The 23,405-nt window shown below is 36.7% G+C and overlaps 1 protein-coding gene across 2 annotated transcripts in view; it reads right to left on the bottom strand.

Annotated features, from left to right (window-relative positions):
- The window catches only part of SSBP2 (single stranded DNA binding protein 2), a 414,580-nt gene that overhangs the window by 245,083 nt on the left and 146,092 nt on the right, over positions 1 to 23,405 (bottom strand). For both annotated transcript variants that reach the window (XM_027864166.1, XM_027864167.1), the window contains exon 4: positions 10,459 to 10,543. In XM_027864166.1, the coding sequence (XP_027719967.1) occupies positions 10,459 to 10,543 (85 nt within the window). The remainder of the gene's footprint in view (positions 1 to 10,458; positions 10,544 to 23,405) is intronic.

Genomic DNA, 23,405 nt, shown 5'->3' with positions numbered 1-23,405 from the left:
AAGAAGTTTCATGAATGTAAATCAATTGCCACAATGAAGATATGCAAAAGGCCCAAAGACCATCTCAACTAGCACATACAAGATGTCTTTGCTAAATAGAGTTATAGCATCACAGCTGATCTAGAATATAAACCTGTCTATAAAATCTTACAGAGGAAAATCATAGAAAATGAAGAAAAGTATTGCCTTACATAACAGTGAAAAGTAGTAAAAAGGAATAAAAAGTCCAAAGAAAGCTTAGAGAGAGAACCAATTAAGCTACATCATCCTTGGGAGTATTTAAAGATGAAACTAAAAGGAAAGAAACAAAGGAATGAAAAACTATAAGATCCAAAAAAAATTTCTACAAATTCTTTTCCCCATCAACTTCAGTGCCTCACCACATTTGAACCCCGACAACAAAGTCCTCAATTGCTTCATATGATCCTAGGATCTTGGATATAGACCGAAAAGAACATTGGAGTCATACAGTCTAAATACCACATTTTACTACAACTGAAATAACAAAGACACTAACCTAAGCAATTAGCTCATGTTAATCACAGAATTAAGTATCTACATGCCAATTAACTAGAACAAAACAGAATATTCTAATACTGTTACAGATAGTAATAATAATAACAATAGTAACAGCAAGGCTTTCTATTCTTATATAAGTTTGTGTTTGGATCTCTGTGATTTTTAACACCTTTATCTTATCCTGGAGTCACTGAGGCTGTATGTTATTGATATTTCATTACTTCATTTCTTAAGTGTATTTTTAACTTATTTTCCTTTTCAGTTAAAATATCTGTTCTTAAGTTATAGCTATAAGGTGAGATGTATAGTTACATTGCAAATAACTACTAAGAATTCCCTAGAAGCCTCCTGAAAAAGTATATAGACCCTTAGACTTCCCATAAATTGTAGGATTCCTAACTGGGAACCTTATATTCCTAAATGGGAAGGGGAATCCATGTGAATCAACAATCATCCTAGCAATTGCTTAACTGATTAATAAATACACATTTCTAAGATATTTGATCCTCTAAAACACAATGTTAGTGATTTCATTTATTTATTTCAACATATACATTATTTTTGTTTAATGAGAATGATTTACATATGAATTGAGGCTTCCTTGATGAAAGTTTGAAAAGGAAACAGGGAGATTCCAAGTTAGAACACGAGCTATGTAGCTATGTAGCTATACTATATACCTAAAGGGTAAGGAAGCTTAAACAATCAGCTAGTGAATTTACTTCAGGTAATCTGTCTAGACTAGAGAGTACTAAGTCAACAGCAAGAGGGAAATTTCAGAGCAGAGAAGAGGAGGGACTGAAACCATTGAGATCTCCATGGAGGGTAAAGGAAGCTACTCCAAAGCCCACTGGTAAAAATAGTATTATTTTTAATTTTAAAAATTTTACTAAAGATCAGCACTAACTACTATATTCTTAATTTTTTAAAATGTTTTTTCATATGAAACCAGATGGGCTTAGCTAGATATGGGGTTTGTGCTAAGGAAAAGTGGGAAATATGTTTGGATAGGTAGGAGGAGGAAGCCAGATTTTATATGAATTTTAATGACAAAGAATTCTGTCAGTACATTATTACTACCTGTTATTAAAATAATGATTATTTGCTATAAAACCCTCTAAAGATAACAGCCTAACTTTTAGAAAATTAAGTATAGAAAAAGGTTAAAATGTCTTTATACCAAAATTGTCTCTAATAGTAGTAATGCTGTTGCATTTTTAGTAGATCCTAAGAATGTCAAGAGATTGGATTTTTTTTAAAGATAAAAGTAATTATCTTTTATCACCATCTCTGGAATGGTGACAATGTGTACCAAACATTGAAGAAGATACAAAGTTGTAGGTTTTCCTCTGGTACATATATCTTAAGTTAGGTAATGTAATTCAAACCATTAAGGTACAATAGTTATGATATTATAAAGAAGAATCAAAGCAGGGAAAGGACAGTAAGGAAGAAATGAACATATAATAGAAACAAAAGGAAGGAACAGTCAAGAATTATTAAGTGATAGGGAATTAAAAAATGTGGCATAAGACAAATATTCAAATTCCTTAGAAAGAATAATTCACTTTCATTTTCGCCATGAGACACAGTATGGCATAGTACAGAGCCCATCTCAGGATCAGAAATCACAATATGTCACGGCCCCAGAAAATCTCTAAAACTGTATGTTTCTGAGTAGCTACAGATCTGTTACAGTTAGAGGCATTTTCTTACTGAGAGATCCCTTCACCACTCCCCTTTTCTCCCCCAACTTCCTGAGACTGCCATAAAGAATACTGACATAGCATGGAAGTCAACTGCCAAAAATAGTTTACCAAATAATTATTTTGCTTTATAATTTTATGTACTGTACATAACAAAAAAACTGAGAATTAAATCTCATCTAATCTAGAAGAATATAAATTCCTTGATGGCAAGGACTCAATTCCCAACATAATACTTTGCACATGGTAAGTGGCTAATAAATGTTTGTTTAATCAAATCATATATTTCAAAGGTATTCTACCCTGATCAAAGTACAGTATTATAGAAAAGAATATATATATAACAAGCCTTGTCAGCTACTGTTTTGAAAAAAAAAATTAGACAAATATAAAAAGAAGCAAAGTTGCTTCTCTCAATGTAAATTGCTTTCTGGACCCACAATAGAGCTCCTGTTTTCAAAAACTCGGCCATTTATTAACTCCAAAATAGATGCCTTTTTCAGTTTCCACTATAATCTTAATTAGGATCCAGTTCCTTTTTTTTTTAAAACAAGACAATTGTTGAACATATAAAAGCATGTTCATTTTTCTAAATATACATGTTTACTTAAAATACAGTTGTCCTACAGATCTAATCTAATGACATAATAAAACAGATACTATATTAAGAATGAAATGAAATGTGAAGTAATTATATATAATCAAAGCAGCATGATATGCAAAAATGATTCTCCAAATTCAATATTCTGGAAAGACCCAAATATAGAATTATGTTTTAAAATCTTGAATATTGCTAACCTGTGTGTGAATCAACTCAACATTTATTGATGAAGGTTTTGTGCATACTACTGGGGGAACTTATGATCCAGAAGACACGGCCTGTGTCCGCAAGGAAATTATACTAACTGGAAAGCAACACATCCCTTTCCCCTCTTCCTTAATAACTGCAATATGCATTAATAGAACTATATGTCGAGATGTGCAAATGCAAGATGGGCACAAACTTAGTAACTCTGGTGCTTACATTCTTCTCACCATATGGTCCCTGCCTAACTATCCTCCCTTTTCTTCCCTCAACCTTCCCAACCTTGCATATCAATGCACTGGGGAAAACAGTGTTGAAATTCCTTTCCAGTTTGAAAATGACACAAAGCTGAAGAGATCCTGGAATGTTAGAAGATTGGGCCAAATCTACCAAGATAAAATTTCAAACAGATAAATGTAAAGTCTTACATCCCGCTTAAAAAAAATCAACTTCACAAGTCTAAGTACAGCCAAATAGCTGTTCTTCTGCAAAAAGACCCAGGTGCAGGCAAGCTTGGAAAGAATGAAGAACGTCATGTGGAAACCAACAATGCCAATGCAATCTTTGGCTACACTGAGAGAGAAAATGGTGCCCAAGCATACTCCTTGCCAAGGTCAGACCCCATCTAAAGTACTATGGTCAGTTCTGGGTATGGTTTAGGAAGTATATTTATTGGTAGGCTAGAAAGCATCAACAGGAGAGGAAGTCATTTAGAATCAGAGATTTTGATATAGCACATTCTTCAGAAGTCACACAAGTCTAACCACTTCATTTTACAGAGATGATGCCCAAGTCCAATCAAATCAGTTTACAGAAATAAAAACTGAGGTACAGAAAGATTAAATGTCTTGCTCGATATCACACAGCTAATAAGCGCTCAATTAAGATTGGGACCTGGGCCCTCTGACCCTAGACATTTTGGACCAGATAAGTTACAAGGTCCTTTCCAGCCATACATCTATAATCCTCAGCATTTGAGGCTCTGGCATGTGAAGAAAAGAGATTGGCCTCATTCTATTAGGGCCCAGATAGCAGAACTTCAGGCACTGGGTAGACAATGAAAAGAGAATGGCTCCAGCTTTGGGGAAGGTGGTGTCTGAGGTTTTTCTGGGTATCAAAGCAACAGGGCTTAGCACCTGAAAGATCCGATTAATGAAGACAGGAATGTAGACCAGGGGTAGAAAACAATGACTTTGACTCAACTTAACTTCTGTTCCCTGTAAATTGTATCTTCATGCTAACCAAGAAAGGATTTTGGTAATAAATTAATTAGATAGCTATTTGTAATACTGCTATTATGTATGGCATATCAATCAATTCTTCTTTGTCTCGACTCACTACCAGTGTTGTTTCCCACAAGGTCCTACCTAAACATAGAGGCACCCTGTCCAGAATGTAAGGTCCTTGAAGGGCAGGGATTGTCTCGTTTTTGTATTTATATCCCCAGTATTTAGCAGAGTTCTTGACACACAATAGGGACAGGGTATGACCTGCGGTTTCACTTACATTCTAAGGAACTTCTGGATGAGGAAACTCCCTTTACCAATGCAGGTCAGCACTTTCTTTGCAACCAAGTCTTAGCGAGTTAGCTCAGGGTCACAGAGTCCATAAGGGTCAGGGACAGGACTTAAACCTTGGTCTTGTACAATTCTGAGGCCAGCTGTCCATAAACTATGCCATACTACCTCTGGCATAAAACAAGGACTCGAGAAATGCTTTACAAGCCCAGGTAAGCAACAGATCAGTGAACATTATATATGCTAATTTTATAATGGGGCTAGCAGATACCAGTGGAGGATATGTAGCCTGCTGCCAATACCCAATCAGTATAGACCACTGAATCCCTGCAGAGTAATGTATACAAAGAGATGTAGAATGGAATAGGACCAGTAGGGAGTAGGCCCATAAGAGGGATATGACTACATCACCAGAAGACACAGATGGTCCTGCAACATGAGAAGTGTGAATTGGCCCTTCACATATACATTCTTAACCATGTATGTTCCTAAGAGGTGCCCCTTATACACAATCACTCTTCATGTTCCCAAGTCCCCACTGTTGCTTTACATGTATTAATGGAAGAATGAATAGTGGATTCCTGGGGGAAATTATCTATTATGAATTTTTTTGCAATGTTACTTCATTAGATGCCTTTAGGAAATTTTTCCTTGTGTATTGTACCTAAATGCATTCTCTTCTAACTTGGGGGCCTCCAGAGCAGTTATCCTAGGTACTCTGTAGGACCATTTCCCTTTGGAACTACAGCTGATGAGTCTCCATTAATGTGTACTTTTTCACTACTCTTACTGATGATACCACTGATTTCTAAGTACACAACAAAAAATTTCCTAATAATGAAAGCTGTCTAAAAGTAGAATGAGCTGTCTCAGGAAGTAACAGGTTCCCTTTCCTTAGAAGTCTTTAAGCAATTGTTGTATTGATGTTTGTCAGGATATTGCAGATGGGATTCTGGTTCAGGTATGGGCAGTTCCCTTCCTCTGAGTTCCATTCCAACCATGAGATTTTATAATTCTCAGAAAACACTTTTTATTTTAGTAGTTTACTGGGTAATTAAAAACTATGGGAAAGATCTCACAGAAGAGATGGCAGTGAGCTGAGCCTTGAAAAAAAACTGGACTCCCCCTAATGTCAGCAAATTTTATAATGGGGAATTGCTTTAGAAATGCCTGGGCAATGAGAAGTGACCTGATTTGCCACAGACCCATGGCTAATATGTGTCAGAGGCAGAATTTGAACCTTGGTCTTCCTAACTGCAAGCCTTTTTCTATACCCATGCTGAATGGTCTATAATGAAAGAAGTGAAGAAGCAAATGTGCACTTTGCTGGGTGCATTTTACTTACTGCAAGTACAGGAGCCAGATCTTCGGAATCAAAAGCCAGTTTTAAGTTAATAGTCTTGAAAGCAAGAGTAGAATAAGTTAGAGAATAAAAAGCAAAGTAGCCAGCCAATACAATGACTTCTCATAAGACACAAAAATCTCTTCCTATAGTCATATGTCACTTTAGCTGAAGAGGGTCTGAGTGCCTAGCAATCATGCTGTACACCTCTGAGCCCCGAGGGTCCTAGAAACTGCGGCGAGTCTGGAAAACTACAGCCCAGAAGAACCCAGTGGCATTTATACTTGGTTCTGAAGTACATGTGACAAGTCCAGAAAAATCATTGCACCAGATGGCTAGGTACCTGTAGTGGGGTGGGAGGGGGATATCTTTCTACTACTAAGAACAATGAAAGTAAAAAGGGACTATGGAAATAGTAAAGATTCACTCAGGAACTGAACAAGGAAAGAGTCTGGGTCAAAGGAAATATATGGTACTGTAACTTTTCTCAGAATATCCTGCCTTACACTTTACTAAAGAGTTCAAACGTAGAGAAGCATTCAGTCACTTTTTTAAAACAAAAACAAAAACAAAACCCCTCTCCCCTCAAATCCTTTCTTTTGCCTTTCAGAAACTACAAAGGATTGAAATTTTCAGTCAAAGTTGGACAAACATTTAGGGAGCTACAGGAAGCTTTTCATTTCCAATGAGCCAGAAAGGTCTCTCCATCTGTGGCATTCTCATTGTTTCCATGAGATTAATCTAATGATCAGATAGAACAATTAACTGATCAGACAGAAGCCTCCTCTCACCTGACAAACTGGCTTTATGACAAATGTACTTTTCAGTACTTTCTAGTTCTGTTGTTAAAACATTCAACTGTGCCCATGTCCTGACACCAGGCTACTCTTCTCTTTAAGGAAATATTGTTCTCTGATGGGCATGGGCTACAAGAAATATTGCAATTAGCAAATGTCTGTTTACAACCCTGAGGGTGTTGTATTTCCAGCTTACTTGTGAAGACTTACAAGCCCTGATGAGAACAAAACAAAGTCTAAAATGTAGGTAATTATTTAAGTAGTCAGATTTTTGATCATCTGGACCACTGGTGGGCAGCCATAGCATGGTTAACCCTAAAACATGGAAACTCTATCAGAGTCTGGGTTTCTGCTTTATTTCCCAGAAGCCCCAAAGTAGATTGATAGTATGGGTAACTATTATGTAAAAGTTAAGCTAAAAAATGGTACCTGAGCTCTGAAATTACCCTTCAGAATTGTTTATAGACAAGAAGAGTAGAAAACTGAAATTTTACTCTAACATCAGCAATGGTTTTAAAAGTAGACTTAAGGGGGCAGCTAGCTAGCCCGGTGGATAGAGCACCGGCCCTGAAGTCAGGAGGACCTGAGTTCAAATCCGGGCTCAGATACATAACACTCACTAGCTGTGTGACTCTGGGCAAGTCACTTAACCCCAACTGCCTCACCAAAAAAAAAAAAAAACAAAGTAGACGAAGGAGACCTACATGGTAAGATTTCAGATGTACGTAGAAGGTTCCCTTTTCTTCATTGGTCCCTGATTACTGAAACCTCCAACAACAGAGAGCTTTCTCTATCCTAAGAAATGATGTATTCAAATTCAAGTAACTTCCAGAGAAACACTTTGAGCTTATCAGTTATTGCTATACTTTAGCATAAAGAATACTTCCTGAAAGTAGGCGATATATGTGATCAGAGGAAGAAAACTATCAGAGGGTACTAGTTGCCTGAAAAAAAAAAACCAAAAAAAACAACAACAACACTAGAGAAAGGAAAGGCTAGAGACATCAAAACACATTTTATTGACATAATTTTGGGATGTCTACCTTGATTAGCACAATAAAATAATTATTACTTAGGATTCTACCGATCACAAATCTATGATAATTCAGATAGTGTATTTACTAATTCACTAAGTTCAAAAAAGTCTTTGCAAATTTCTAGAGATTTATTTGGGAGTAGGAAAGATTTAGTCAAACCACAAATTTCAACTGCTAGGTCCAGAAATTACTCATTATGTTAAGGAATTTTTATGTTTATGAATAATTATCATATAAAGTGAGAAGCAGCTTGCTGAAGCAGACAGAGATAATCCTTGGTGTCAGGAAGATGTGAGTTTAAGTCCTACCTTTTAATCATGATGGTTATGTGACCATACACAAGTCACTGATGTTCTCAGTGTCCCACCCTCCTCCACAAGTCTCTAAGGTTGCTAAGTTTCAAAGCTGGCAACAACCTGCACTGGGAGAGGTATAGAAATTCCCTATACCAATGAAGTTACAGGTCTAGGTTAAAAAAAATATAGTCCTTCACAAAATCCTATTACCTTTCCTCATCATGGGATGGAGGCATCTGTTGGTTCTGATGGCCGTGCTTGAAGAGTACAAGCTATGGCAGATTCTACTCAACTAGAAAGGCTTATAGTAATCAATCAACAAGCATTTATTAAGCCCCTACTAGGTATGGGGCATGGAAGCCTGCTTTTAAGAAGTTTACATTCTATTGGAGAGAAACATATACACAAACAAAATAAATACAAAGAAACTGGATGGACGACACAAATGGCAGGGGGAATGTTCCCCCAGAGACAGAACATGTTTGCTCGCTGAGGACTAGCGTTGCTAGGCCTTGAGAAACTTCGTGGGGTTAGAGTGAATAAGGGTGAGGGCAGGGGATTCTCTCATTATAACAGAAATTTCTGTAAATCAGATTATACTTTGCTATTGATTTAATTGGAGATAAATTCTCACAGTGGAAAAATTGGGTCCCAAGATATAACAGAAATGTCACTTGGGAAATATAGTAAATTTTTTAAACACAAATTAAATGAACAAATGTTTCAAAATGTGTATGTTGTAAAACAGCTGTACATTGGCATGAGTAGAAGGAGTTCCTTAAATCAGTAAAATCACAGGTCTTAACCACCACCACCATCACAACCATCAACAACATACATATAAGGATTAGTTATCATAGCAGTGATTATGTAACAGAAGCATTCTTCTATTTTTTTCTCGCCAGTTCTTCACATCTCTGAACAAAATGTTTTGGGATTTTTCATTTAAAATGAAGAAGGTTACAGAAAGTATGTTTCCAACTCAATATTTTCCTCCTTACCTATAAACATTTCTATAATTGTTTATTAAAAATTAAAATAAATTGATCATTTTCTGATACTGTAGATCTAACGAGAATTCTAATCATCCTTTTAGGGAAAATAACAGGCACATTATTCATCAAATGTACACATGCACCTTATTTTACAGAGCAGATGTGTTCCCAAAATACTGGCTGCAATACAAATTTCTTTAAGTCAAATGATACCTTCCCACTTATTTACTTGGAGATGAAAATTCCCACAGTAGAATAACCCCAAGATGACAGCTATGTCACTTGGGAAATAAAGAAGTCTTTTAAAGACACATTAAAAGAAAAATAATTATTTTCCAATAAAACAATATCACATGATCATAGATTTAGAACTGCAAGGTACTCCAGACTCCCATTCTTCAGACATCCCCTATTTGGCTTTTAAAGCCCTTCACAAACCTGGCTTCAACCTATCTGTGAAGTCTCATTTTATATCAACTCCCACCACCTGCTTCATGCCCTAATGCTTCAGTCAAACTGGCCTTTTCTCTGTTCTCCACACCACCCCATCTCCCTTCTCCACGCCTTCACACTGGCAACACCAAATACTGGGAATGCACTTCCCCCTATTTATGTTTCATAGAATCTTTTAACTTCCTTCTAGACTTTTCCTGATTCCCCAGCAGCTAGTGCTTTCCCTCCTTAACAACTCAGTTTTCCTTTCATTCTTGTGTTTGTTTGTTTTTTTCAAATTTTCTGTCAAATTGTCCACCCAAATTTCTTCATATTTCTGTTACTTAGCACCATGAGATCTCTGGGCATAATCTGGGGGGTCCCCTCCCTACTTGCTCATTTACAATATACATCTGTATATTCAAGGTAACTGAAGGAGTGTTTCATTTTATTCCCTTATAAATTTTACAATTAAAAGTACACATTTATATTGATGCAAAACAACCTCCAAGCCCCTATCTATGGTTTTCCCTTACTCCACACAATCACTTTGGGAGAGATGTACTTTGCTGCAATATGTTCCTCAAAGAGCTGATTAAATTTAAGATTAAATTATGTATAGAGCAAAGACAAAGTAAAACGCAGAAAGACTTGTTTCTTAGTAATCCTATGGCAAAATGATTTGCACATCAAAGAATCTTTTCTTTGAGTAATTATCCCTTAATTTTTGTAAATCTAGACTTACACATATCAGTTTTGTTTCAAAGTAAGGTAACTTCAATAAATTAGAATTGTAACTGTATGCTCACCCTATATATGCTCACCAAAACTCAGATGGTAATGATTTGTTGATTTTTAAAAAACAATTTTCTAAAACCAAAGCATAACCACAGTATTAAATGGAAATGGAAATGAACAAGAACCTATACATTACATACAACTGGTTTTTCAAGCCCTCTAATTAAAAAAAGAAAAATGTCAATATAACTTAGTCAAACAGCACGGGACTTACGTAATCATGGAAGGCTTTAGCTTCACTTGAGTGTTCACATGTTTCACGTCTTTCTGGAGCGGCACAGTAGAGGTCCCAAAATACACTATAAAAAAAAAACAGCAGTAAGAAAAGTCATAGTATTAGTACGAGAAAATGACCATTCCCCTACTGCAAAGACATTTGGAAGAGTCTTGCTTTCCTACAGCAAAATTTTCTTCATAAGGCAATATAACATACCATTAGGAAGGTTAACCTGTAATATTCGTATAACTTTAGGGTACCTCCAGGAGTTTATTTCCCACAAGACTGGGAGATGTTTTAGATGTGATATTCTTTAACTTTGCATAAATGAAATTATTAAACATCTATGAAATAAAAATCAACACTGAAAAACAAAAGAAAAAATCAACACATCCATCCATATATATAATGTTTTTCAAAGTTACTCAGAAGGATTTGTGGAAATCATATAAGGTATTTTCAAGACAATCCCTGAAGTATTGAAAAAGTAAGTAAAATATCCTAATTTAATTGATGGAGAACAAAGAAATGTGTTCATTTGTCCAAGATTATTGAGTTGTTCAGTTAGGAATTGTACTTATTTTTAGCCAAATTTTTTGCCCACTAAAACACAACAAAGCAACGTTTCTTCAAATGTTTTCTTTTTTTTTCTTTTTTTGCAAAGAACAGAGCAAAGTTATTCAAAATGGTGATTAGGACTCTATGAATATAAGTTTGATGACTATTCCAAGAAAATATTTCTTCCTTCATGTAAGATCTAATGCAAAGGAATTTCTGCTAAGTGTTCTGTAGTACAGAAGATTTTTTTTTCCGAGCAAGATAAACAACCAGGGTAAAGTATAACTTCTTATTTTAAAATTATCTCCCTGTCCTTGTTTTGGAAATAATGCTACATAACACTAAAGACTTCCTGAGTTGTAAAATCTACATTGTTGAATGAAAGATAAAAGAAGTTTTAACAGATCCTTGAATTCATCATGCTATTTCTACAGGACAACTTTTGTTTTTGTGAAAACTGACCAGCATGCCTCTTTAATCTTCAAAGGGAGGTACTACAGCTCTTATGGTACAGATTTCAAGCCCAGAAAGCCTTCCTGACCTATGTGATTCTTATTCATGACTTTCCATAAAACCTCTGTAAAAGATCCACCAAAAACACTGGAAGATTTCCTCTCTTTCTTTTAATCTTCCATGGGCATCAGCTCAGCCATACTACCACAATTCTCTGTTGATGTTTCATATTTAAATTCTTTCCTTGGTTTCTGGTTTTTTCTTATAATACATCTTTTTTTCTCTCTCTAAAAATATGGCCCAGCTTTTACATTGCTACTCAAAGGCAAATCATTTTTGGTAAAACTCTTACAACCTTCAATGTCCTTTTCAATTGATTGTTCCTTTGTTCTGCCTATGAGTCTGACTGCCTGCACTTACAGTGTTCCATGATTTATAGCTCTACAGCATTACCGAAATAATATTGGTGCTTTTTTAAAATGGGCTGTTGCAGCAGCAATCAATTTGGGACTGATAAAAAGGCCAGTTTCCCAAATTCAGTATACCGAGATTTTTCCTTCTCTTAAGTTCTCTTAAGTTTCCTTCTCTTAAGGCCCTCCTCACTGTCCATTTGCCCAAGGTACATATACCAATATCTACTTTGGTTTTGATCAAGGAATAATAGTTAGGCCAAGAGGCAACATGGTTTAGTAGACAGAGTGCAGGGGTTTCGATTTGAGAAGATGTGGGTTCAAATTCTGCTTCTAGAAGTTACTATTTAGTTCTTGGAAATGCTGATTAACCTCTATGCAACTTCCTTGGACTTAATAAATTACAGACAGATTTAAATCTGTCTAATTGGAAGGAATTTTTATACTAAAAAATCTCTTTTAAATAACTATGCATTTCATTGGGGGAAGGCGTTTTTTAGTATTATGGACCATAGCTAAATTAGTATAATCTCATCTACAAGAACCTCAAACCATGACTCCCCATCCTTCTAGGATCAAATACAAAAGCATCTGCTTGGCATTCAAATTCCTTTATAACACACATCACTCTCTTCTTTTCCAGTCTTCTTACAATTTATACCTCACCATGTATTCTGTGACCCAGTAGCACTGGCCTTCTTTGCTGTTACTCAAAAAGAATACTCCATCTCCCAGATGGACATTTTCACTGTCTGTCCCCTGTGCATGGAATTATCTCCCTCCTCATCCCTGTTTACTTGCTTCCCTGGCTTCCTTCAAGTACCAATAAAATCCCACCTTCTGCAGGAAACCTTTCCCAGGCTTTCTCAATTCTACTACCTTCCCTCTGTTGATTATTTCCAATTTATCTTGTACAATGTGCATAATTATTTGCATGTTGTTTCCTTAACTGGATTGTGAGCTCCTTGGGAGCAGTTGTGGCACATAGTAGGTGCTTGATAAATATTTATTGATTCACTGGTTGATTAACCATCAATACAAAATGTTTCTATTTGGACATTGTGTAAGAGTTCCTTCATCACACTGGCAAACACCTTGAGTGAACTTAGGTTTTTTTGGTAGTTCTTTTGCTGTTGGCATTAAATGGATTGTTTAACAGAATTATTGTGAAGGTGGCATCATCGATTCTGTTATGATTTTTAACATATACATGGGGAGAAACATTGTTTGAAAGAAGTCAACAATCATTGCTCTTTTTAAGCAATACATAGCTTTTTTGTTCTTTGTATCTTGAAACGTTTGTACTTGCTGACAATCCCGAGTTCACGATAAAAAAAAAAGTTTAAATAAAAAAAAATCCTCCATGACTGTACATTATCCTATTCAGATACCTTATTAAAATCAGCAAACAATACCCACAAAGTAAACCTACATTCTTTATACCTTTTAGTTAGTTGTAGAATTGTGAAAATGGGATCCCGAGGGTCAGCTAGGTGGTGCAGTGGATAGAGCACTGGCTTTGGAGTCAGGAGGACCTGAGTACAAATCTGGCTTCAGACACATAGCACTCACTAGCTGTGTGACTCTGGGCAAGTCACTTAACCTCAATTGCCTCAGCAAAAGAAAATGGGATCCTGTGTAGAAAATAATCTACAAAAACATGCCCATCCCCTTATTATTTTTCCTTCAAGAAAACTCTCAATGTGTGCATCTCACAAAGATTTTATAGGGATGAAGCTTTTCAGTCACTTTTTCTGGTTAAAAGTATAGTCTTCTCTCCATTTTGATGGTTAGGAGAAGGCAAGAGTTCCTTTTAAACTGTCTTTTAAAAATGAGCCCTCAGTGCCCCTAAAATTGTAAAGCTTCAAATACATTTTTTTCTGAATTCATTTGGTAGTTCAGGTGCTTTTTTCTGATCCCAATGTCTTAAATGACGTTGGCACTCATTCACATAGTACGTCACATACTAAAACGGTAGAGTCCAGATGTGATCATTTCAGCGTTGTCACAATTAGGACAGATAACTCTAAAAACAATGGAAGACCTATCCCACTTTGTATCTATTTGTTTATCTCCATACTTCATTCATGAATGTTTTAAAGTGTGATCAAGTTTAGCTGAGCCTTTTATTAAGTTTTCTGAAGGCTTATCAACTATGCTCTATGTTTTACTCTTAAATTCTATCATCCTCTTCTGTAATATTTGCAAATGAGTCTGAATTCTACATTGGTATTGCCTTTTGCTGCGTGCCTTTCTGTTAAACAAAGAGATGAACTGCCTACAGACTGAGGCCGTTTCAGGGCTCTTCTGGACCTCTTTTGGTGAGAGCCTTCAATCTCCTAAACTTTGGCAGCCCAAGCTCAAAGCAACTTAGAACTCATATGGACAAAGTTTCATGTGTGGGAAACTTCTCATTAATAGTAAATGTCTTTGTTTCACATTCCCTTAACAGTCAGACCTATTACACTGTCTCTAAGAAATGATGATAATTACTGCCATTGTGATTACTTTAATCTATTTCCCATTTTGAACAATGAAAACTTTGTCTAGGTTAGAGCTGTTATAATCAAAAGCTATGTCTTCTCATGTCTATCCTTTTGTATAATTTAGCATTGATTTTGACCATTAACCAGTCAGTCAGTCAGTCAACAAGCATTTCTTAAGCATGTACTAGGGACTGTGCTAAGCACTAAGGATACAAAGAAAGTCAAAAATTGTCCCTGGTCTCAAGAAGCTCCAAATATAATGGGGAAGACAAAATTCAAATGACTACATACAAGCAAAACATATACAGTATCAACTAGAGATCACCCTTCCTCTCATTTATCTGGGACAACACTGGGGAGAGGAAGCAATAGACGAGATGGTAAAGAACCTTTTACTTCAGACAGTGAATTATCATCCCCAATCCAACCCAAACTAATTCTATTTCTAGCTTGTCCCAGACTCAAACTCAGACTGACACATCTCTTTTGAAACATTTGTATAAGAATTATATTTACTATAACACTGTCTGTGACACACATTGTGGCATTTAATCACAAACCATTCTTCTTTTCTCTCATTCCATAATATGAATCATCATTCATCTCTCTTCCTCCCCTATCAGAGGATATGCAAAGCTCTTTGAATGCCAGAAACTTGTTCTTTTATACTTCACTTAATTCTCAACAGTGATTATCTCAGTGCTAAGGGCGCAATACAACCTAAGTAAATACTAATTAAATTAATGCAATTTAAGATTTCTTAAGAGGCCATGTTAGCTTCTACCTCAGATCTATAATTCTTGCTCAGTAAAGGACATTTCCCTCAAAGACTAGATTTAGATATAAAAAGGACCATAACATTCATCTAATTCAAATCCCTCTTTTTATGTACAAGAACTTCCTTTTTATTAGTTAGAAACATTTTTACAATAAAATTATTTCTTTTGTTAGGAAGAAGAGGAGAATTCCACCATCATTAACTCTCCACTGAGTTTTGGAAGGGAAGAAAAGAACTCCATAGTGTGGTACTTTGTGGCCATGCAGGTACCTAGGACAAACCATGAAGAAAAAACTCACCTATGTTTTTTAACTCCTACATCCCTCCTCTGAAAAAATGGTAAATAAAAAATTTGGCCAAGTATTAATTAGTTATGAAAGTTCACATTCTTTTACTTCCATATGGATCACTTATGTAATGAGCAAAAAGAGAGAAATATGGGAATTTGGTCTCCACAAATAATAAAACAAATTCAGTTTGTCTATAAATAAATATAATTACAAGAGTATGATAAAATTAATCCAATTAAAGTATGTCATAACTTAGGAATTTAGGAATTTACATAGGAATTTAGAGCGTATAAGTGTCTCTAAGGTAAAGTACTACACTGACTGAAATGCTGGTCAAATAAACACTGGGAAATTTGGTACAAGGTCTGTCTTGACCTCAAGGGTCCATTTAACACCTATACAAACTTTTTCTCTTCTAGGAGAAAATGTTTTCAAGTTTTGCAACAAAAAGACATCAAAGACAAATTTCAGGGATGAAAGCCACATAAAAGATGTAAGATTCAAGGACTCAATTTCCTGTCTACCTTATCAATTTACATAACGAGCAAGAAACAAAATAAAAGCAACAAGAACAGAATCAGTTCAAGATGAGAGAATTAATCATCAATTGCTTCAAGAAGATGAAGGCAGTTAAAGTTAGCACCAGAACCATATATTTCTTACTAACACAAAAAGTTGTAAGATTAGACAAAAGGAATGTAAAAAAAGGTATTCCTAGAAGTTTGGAAGTTTCTCATTTGACTTTTCTTACACTCTACATTTTAAAACAGTGTGGTGATAACATAACTTAAAGAAAATGGAGTATGCAAGTTCCTAATGAATATACTGAAAGCTCCTGAAATCAAGGTTTCTTTACTTGTTCTAGTAGAACCTTCTTAAGCATGTGTGACTCTGTAATTTTCAATAAATAAGTTAAATTTCTGTTGCTGTTTTGTAACTTCTCCCCAGGTAGGACCAAGAGTGAGGGCCTCAAAAGGCTTCCAGCCTTCTTCTGAAAAATCACTTTAGTCCATCAACTTGGAAAGTTTGAGAAGGTCAATGAACAGATAATAATAAAAATGAGAAAAACTTGTCATGGTTTCCAAGTAATACTAATGACTAGAATATTAAGTAACCTTATTTGTATATACATTTCATTTGTTAGAAATGCTCATTTTTTAGAAAACCATGTAAGCATATACTATGGGCAATGTCTAATCAGAACTTGGCAGTAAGCCTGGCTCTCCAGAAAGCCTAGCCATGATAGTAAGCATAAGTTCAGAGAAGTCTTACCCACTTAGAAAGGCATTGCGTAAAAGACAAGAGTAATGAACTCTTATTTAACGATCAGTTAAGTTCAGAGAAGTTTATCACAAAAAGGCTGACTATCAGGTGAGAGAAAGACAAACACTGTCCTGATTTTCAAAAGAGGGATAAAAATACAGTTGGCAAACTATAAACCAGTGAGCTTGATTTTGATTCCAATGAATATTTTAATAAAGATTATCAAAGAGATGGTTAGACAACATCTATAAAGAGAAGTGTCATTATTCAGTCGTTTCAATCATGTCAGACTCTTCATGACCCCATTTGGAGTTTTCTGGGCAAAAATACTGGACTGGTTTGCCATTTTCCTTCTCTACTTCATTTTGCAGATGAGGAAACTGAGGCAAATAAGGCTAAATGACCTGCCCAGGGTCACAGAGCTAGTAAGTGTCTGAAGCCAGATTTGAACTCAGGAAGATGAGTCTATCTGATCCCAAACCCAGTGCTCTATTCACTGTGCCACTTAGCCACCCAGAAAGAGAAATACTAATTACAAAGAACCAATATTGCTTTATCAAGGACACACCAGACCAAATTCATTTTTTTATCTGACAGGATCACTAAACTAGTAGATGAGTTAAATGGTGTATATTAGATATATCAAAACTTCTGATAAAGTATCTCACACTATCCTTGTAGGGGGGAAAGGAAAGATACAGACCTAATGACAGGATAGATTCAGAACCATTTGAATGGAGTAAAAAAATAGTTATTAATGGTTCAACTTTATGGCAGAAAGTCAACAATGGAGTACCTCAGAGGATCTGTGTTCAATGCACACTATTTAATAGCTCTATCAATGACTTAGATAAATATAAAGATGGTTTGTACTCATCAGATTTGCAGATGACAATAAGCTGAGAGAGATAGCTAACACACAGGACAACAGTCGAGTTTCAAAAAGATTTTGAAAAGATACAGCAGCAATTCTCAAACTTTTTAATCTCAAGGCTCCTTTATACTCATACAAATTACTGAAGACACTAAAGGGCTTTTGTTATATCAACTAGTATTTGCCAAATCAAAAATTAAAACAACTTAGTATTATTGTGAAAATAGTTTTGACTTCAATGACCCCCTGGAAGGATCTCAGGGACCCCTAGGGCTCATGGACCAGAACTTGAAAACTGCTGAGATAGAGAACTGAGTGATAGTTAATAAACTGAAACTCAATAGGGATCAATGTGAAGACTTACACATGTGTACAAAAATCAACTCCAACAACACAAGATGGGGGAGGCTTGGATAGATAGTGGTTAGTCTAAAAAACATCTGGGAGTTTTAGTCAACTGTCAACTCAATATGACTCAGCAGGGAGGTGCAGTAGTCAAAATAGCTAAACCAATCTCAGGCTACATTGAGAAAGCTGTGTCTTCCAGGAACAGAAAGGTGATAGCCACGTGGTAATCTGCTTGAGCTAGACTTCATCTTAAGTATTGTGCCCAGATATAGATTCCATAGGTGAAGAATACTGGTAAACCAGATAATATTGAGAGGAGGGAAAATAGGACAGTAAAGGGCCCTGAGTTCACGACATATAAGGACCAGTCACAAGAAACTGGGCAAGAGAAGGAAAAGAACAAGTTGAGTCTGAGATGCCTTTGGGACACTATGCTCAAAATGTCTTTGAGGTAGTCAGTGATGTATGACTATGGCTCGAGACAGATTAGGACTGGATGAATATAGATGTGAGAATCCCCTGCATAGATATAATAATTGAATCCATGGGAACTAATTGATATTATCAAGTAAAGTAGTATAGCGTGGAAAGAAAAAAGGGCCCAAGGCAAAGCCTTGGGGGACACCCACAGTTAGCAGATGTAACATAGAGGAAGAAATAGCAAAGGAGCCTGAGAAGGGGCGGTCAGAAAAGTAGGAGGATAGCCAGGAAAAAAACAATGTCACACCAAGAGGAGAGAGTATCCAGGAAAAAGGTGATAAAAGTCAATTGCTACAGGAGGTCAAAAAGAACAAAGACTTAGAAAAGGTCATTACATTTGGTGACTAAGTGGTCATTGATAACTTTCCAGAAGACAGTTTCAGTTCAGTGAGGATGTCAGAAGCCATATTACAGATGGTTTAGAGTAGAGGCATCAAAACTCTTCCAGAGTGCGAGCCAAACCAGATTAAAATATATAATTGGGTAATATTTAACAAAATAAATAAAAATACTGTAAGACACAGATAATGTTAGTATGCGGTTTTTGAAATCAATATGAATCCTGAAATGATTCTTACATATAATTTAGCGGCCCTGTTTGTATTTGAGTTTGACAAACTGGTTTAGAGAATGAGAGAAGTTAAGGCATCAGGTGAAGAAGACTTTCTCAAGGAGGGGAAACATAGGAGGATAAGCAGTGGGGAAGGCAGGATTAAGTTAGTGTTTTTTAAGAATGGAAATGACACGGACATGTTTGTAGATGGCAGAGAAGGAGCCAGTAGGTAGAGAGAGATTAAAGATGAGAGAAAGAGTAAGAATAGATGGGAAAATCTGGTGAACAAGTTGAGAGGGAATGTGATCAAAGGTGCATAAAAAGGGATTGGCTTTGGTAAGAAAAAGGGCCCCTTCTTCATCCAAGACTGAAATGGTGGAGAAGACAGTGGAGGAAGATGTTTGAACGGTGTGAGAGAGCATGGAGTAATGATCTCAGGTCTTCAGTGAAGTAAGAAGTAAGGGCTCAGCTAAGAAGGCAGGGGGCAGGAGAGGACCTTGGGAGGCTAGAGGAGAGACAAGAATGTTTGGAGTAAGTACTTCGGAGAGTAGAATCATGAACTGATTGGGGAGGAGCAGAATGTTTGCCCTCCTGCAGTGAAGGCCCAGTTTAGCTTATAAAACATAAATTTGTAGAGAAACCAATCAGCACGGTTTCATAATTTCCTCCAGCTTCACTGAACATCTCCATTTTGACCACCCAGCAGTTCTTTCCCAGGCCATGACTTCAACACTGATTACACTCTCCATTTTTTCCCTATCATATCCCCTTGGCAAACCAAATCAATTCTATACTATACTCTGCCCTCTTGTGCTATCACCAAAATTCCTTACTAAACCCCAAACCCTACATTACATTCTTCCTCTCCATCTTCCTCTTTGTGTTCTTCTTCTCTCTCCATATACATGTATAGAAAGATATAATAGCCAACCACATCCAAACTATGCCACTTGGCATAGACAGCAAAGTCTCCTGGCTTTGGGTGCTATATTTTTTGGAAGCAAAAAAGCTCACTGCCTCCCTAAGAGGAGGAAAAATTCATATACTCACCTGTATATGTATATGTGCACAGGTATGCATCTATATTACATATACACACATATGTATGTATGTATATGTATATATGTATGTAAAAAAGGACATGGAACAAGAGTAATTGATCGGTCCAATCACTTTAGCAAATAGGCAAGCAGTAACTGTCGTAACAGCGATTGACCCTGCTCAAAAATAGTAGCTTTACTAGTTGAAGTAGATAGACCACTGTTAAAATAAACACTCAATCTAAGGAAGCTTCTACTCTCTGACTAATTAATAAAGGTTATGGAAGCACTGGAAATCGAACTGCCTGCTATGTCAGTGACAGCTGAAGAAAGGAGGCAGTGGCAGGTACTACAAAGAGGAAATCTGATGGAAACAGTGTACCATATAATGTTCAATCAATACTTGGGAACTCCACTTCAGCGTAGATATTGAGTAAAACCATAGGGAGAGTATACCTTTCCTAGGATGGCATAAAATGCTAACTCTCTCTCTCTGGAAATAAGTGATAAAAGTTAGAATATTTTTAAGTCCACTATTGTAAGTGTCTAACTGCATGTACCCTTCTTTAAAAGTCAACTGAATTCAACAGATTTTTACTAAGAATCTATAATCTATGCAAGACTGGGAATATAAATATGAAAAATAACTGTTCCTCTCTCAAAGAGTTTACAAGTGAAAACAAATAAACGTAGAAAACTGGGATATGGGTTCCATATTTCCAGTTGGCTCCACCCATAAAACTCTTCATGGTGGTTCAAAAACTGCCAAATACGGGTACAAGCTTTGGGACAGAAGGGAAAAAGGAAAGGAAAATGGAGATAAGCTGGCATCAGCACTGAGAAAGACTACATCTAACCTTATAACCAGATTTAACCTATAATATAACTATACTATACTTCTGGGCAAGGGCAGGCTCAAGAAGAAAAATTTGAGGCAGAAGGAGGCTGGAGGTAAGGCCAGAACAGAGCTGCCTGCAAACAATGACATCCAGAGGGAGAATCAGAGTAGCTGAATCCAACCCCTGGCTCTCAACAAATAAGGCTTGGTACCCAGGCAGCAGCCCCTGCTGGTGGTTAAACATAATTCTATAAGCATGACAAAAGATAAAGTGCATGAGAGAACAAAGGAGAGATCTGAACCATAGCCTCTAGGAGAATCTGAGGAGGGAGTAATCATTTTCAGCAAAGGAATGAGGAAAGGTTTCACAAAACAAATGGCACTTGAACTGAGTTGAAGGATTTCTGGCAGCACTACACAGTAGAGGGAACACTAGATCTAGAGTGGGAGGAGCCGAGTTCAAATCTAGCCTCCGCTACTTAGAACATGTAATACTCCAAGCAAGTCATTTAACACATTTAAGCCTCATTTTCTCCTTTATAATATAAGGATTAATTTACTTTCTAGATTAAAATCATATCTGTTGTGAATCTACAAGATGATATCACTTAATAGTGAATTCTGAGAGAAGAGGGCTCACTCAGGCCCAACGACTGAGCCAGTGAATCAGGCTAAAAAAAAGCAGAAAGGTAGAAGAACTTGGAAAGAAAGTGAAGAAAACACAAAATGTAAGAACAATAATAAGCAATTCCTTGCATTTAGTAAGCCTTATTTGAGGTTCTGCTTGTACACAACACTATATATCAACACTACATATTTAGGAGATAGACATAACTTTTCTAATACAAGCAAATTATTTTTACACTTCAAGGAAGCAAAACAATAGGGCTATTTAACTAGAATAAAGGCATTTTCCACGTAGAGAAGAAAGTTTCAAACTGAAGGACTATATGTTCGCATGTGCGCGTGCGCGCACACACACACACACGAGAAACAAGGGAAATGTAGAAGTACATCCACAACTGCCCCAAGTTTTATTTCAGAACATGAGTTCTGATAAGACAGGCTTTTAAGAGAGAGATAAAAATGGTAGCCTTCAACAATCCACTGAAAGGGAACTCCCCACGGAGAATCAGGGGAATGCTTTGTTTTCAACTTTTGAACATGGTACTGAAAGATAAAAGAGCCTACAGCACTAAGCACAAAACTCTGCAAGTTCAGGCCACGCCAAGTAACTAAGTGTACCAGACCCACAGAATGGGGTGTGCTGAGTGAGGTGTTCAAAGCTCCATGTGCCAGAAATGTCATGAAGAACATGCTCAAATGTACCATCAAGAAAATTCAATTCAACAGATATTTACTGAGTATCTTCTATGCATACAGCATTATGGCAGAAAACTACCTCTTCTGAATCAACGTCACGTGGCCAAAGATGAGAGGTCACCAGGGAATAAAGAATTAACTCACTGTAACATCTGTTTATTTCTCACTTACATTTCTTTAGATATAGTTTCTGTGCTTTTAAGATGGTTTGTGTCTTCTTTTCAAAAGTTTCACTGGGCAATGAGGTTTAACTGCCTCCGGCTTCGCTCTTTTTGCCTGGTTGTATTGTTTGGTTTTGGTTTCGGACAGTGGGATATAATAGAGGAATGCATAATGTTCTTCCCCAGAAATGTCTGCCTGGTGGCCTTACATCATAAAAACTTGATCAAATACTTCTGTGTAGAGTTAAACACGTGATTTAGCAATCAAAGAAAGCTAAGGGAAAGGTTGGGGGGAAAAAGAGCTATTCGATCCATTATAGAATATTCAGTGTACATTCTACCACCAAATCATTAGAAAAAAAAATTCCTGCATAGACTCACAAAGGCTCATTTCCTGCCATATTCAACAATAACTAATAAGGAAAGTCTTACAAAAGGTGGGACACGTGGTAAATCTACAAAGGAAATTTAAAAGGAGCAGTCACGAGAACCAGGAGAAAAGAGTGTCATGGAAAAACAGGAAAGAATATATCCAGGAGGAGCATATGGTTGATGTCAAAATGTTGCAAAGAAGATAAAAAGGCTATCCACAATTCCACCTAGCTGCAACTTGTTCCAATACTCTTGCAAAATCCTAAACTTAGCCAGCATTGTCTCATAATCAACTCAACTACGTGAAGCTGGATACCTGTGCTACAGACTGTAGAGAGCTTTTAGAGAGCATTGCCAAGAAAATAAGATTCCCTTAGTGTCCCAGAGGAAAGGGACCAGTTCGGATGAGGTGCTCATGATGGACCCCTAAAAGGCCCTAGACTTTCCCTCATGGCCCAGGTCCCTGGGGTTCGCCTGGGGCACCTGGCCCTTCCCAGTTAATAATCCTTTCAACTGTCCTTGCATTGTGACTTTGACCCTGCCCCAATCTCCAATTCTCTGTTACCTCTAATTCAGCACAGCCTTTCATTGTCTGTTACCTCTGGATTGCCCACCTGGCCACTTCCTCCTCTTAATTCCCTCTAGACCCCTCCACGTGGCTCAGGTCCCTGGCATTCACCTGGAGCACCTCACCCTTCTCGGTTCTTCTCTGTTACC

The sequence above is a fragment of the Vombatus ursinus genome, unplaced genomic scaffold (genome assembly GCF_900497805.2).
Source record: "Vombatus ursinus unplaced genomic scaffold, bare-nosed wombat genome assembly UNPS02014774.1, whole genome shotgun sequence".
Classification (NCBI taxonomy): Eukaryota; Metazoa; Chordata; class Mammalia; order Diprotodontia; family Vombatidae; genus Vombatus; species Vombatus ursinus.
Note: the sequence above shows the minus strand (reverse complement) of the source record. Positions and strands in the feature narration are given on the sequence as shown.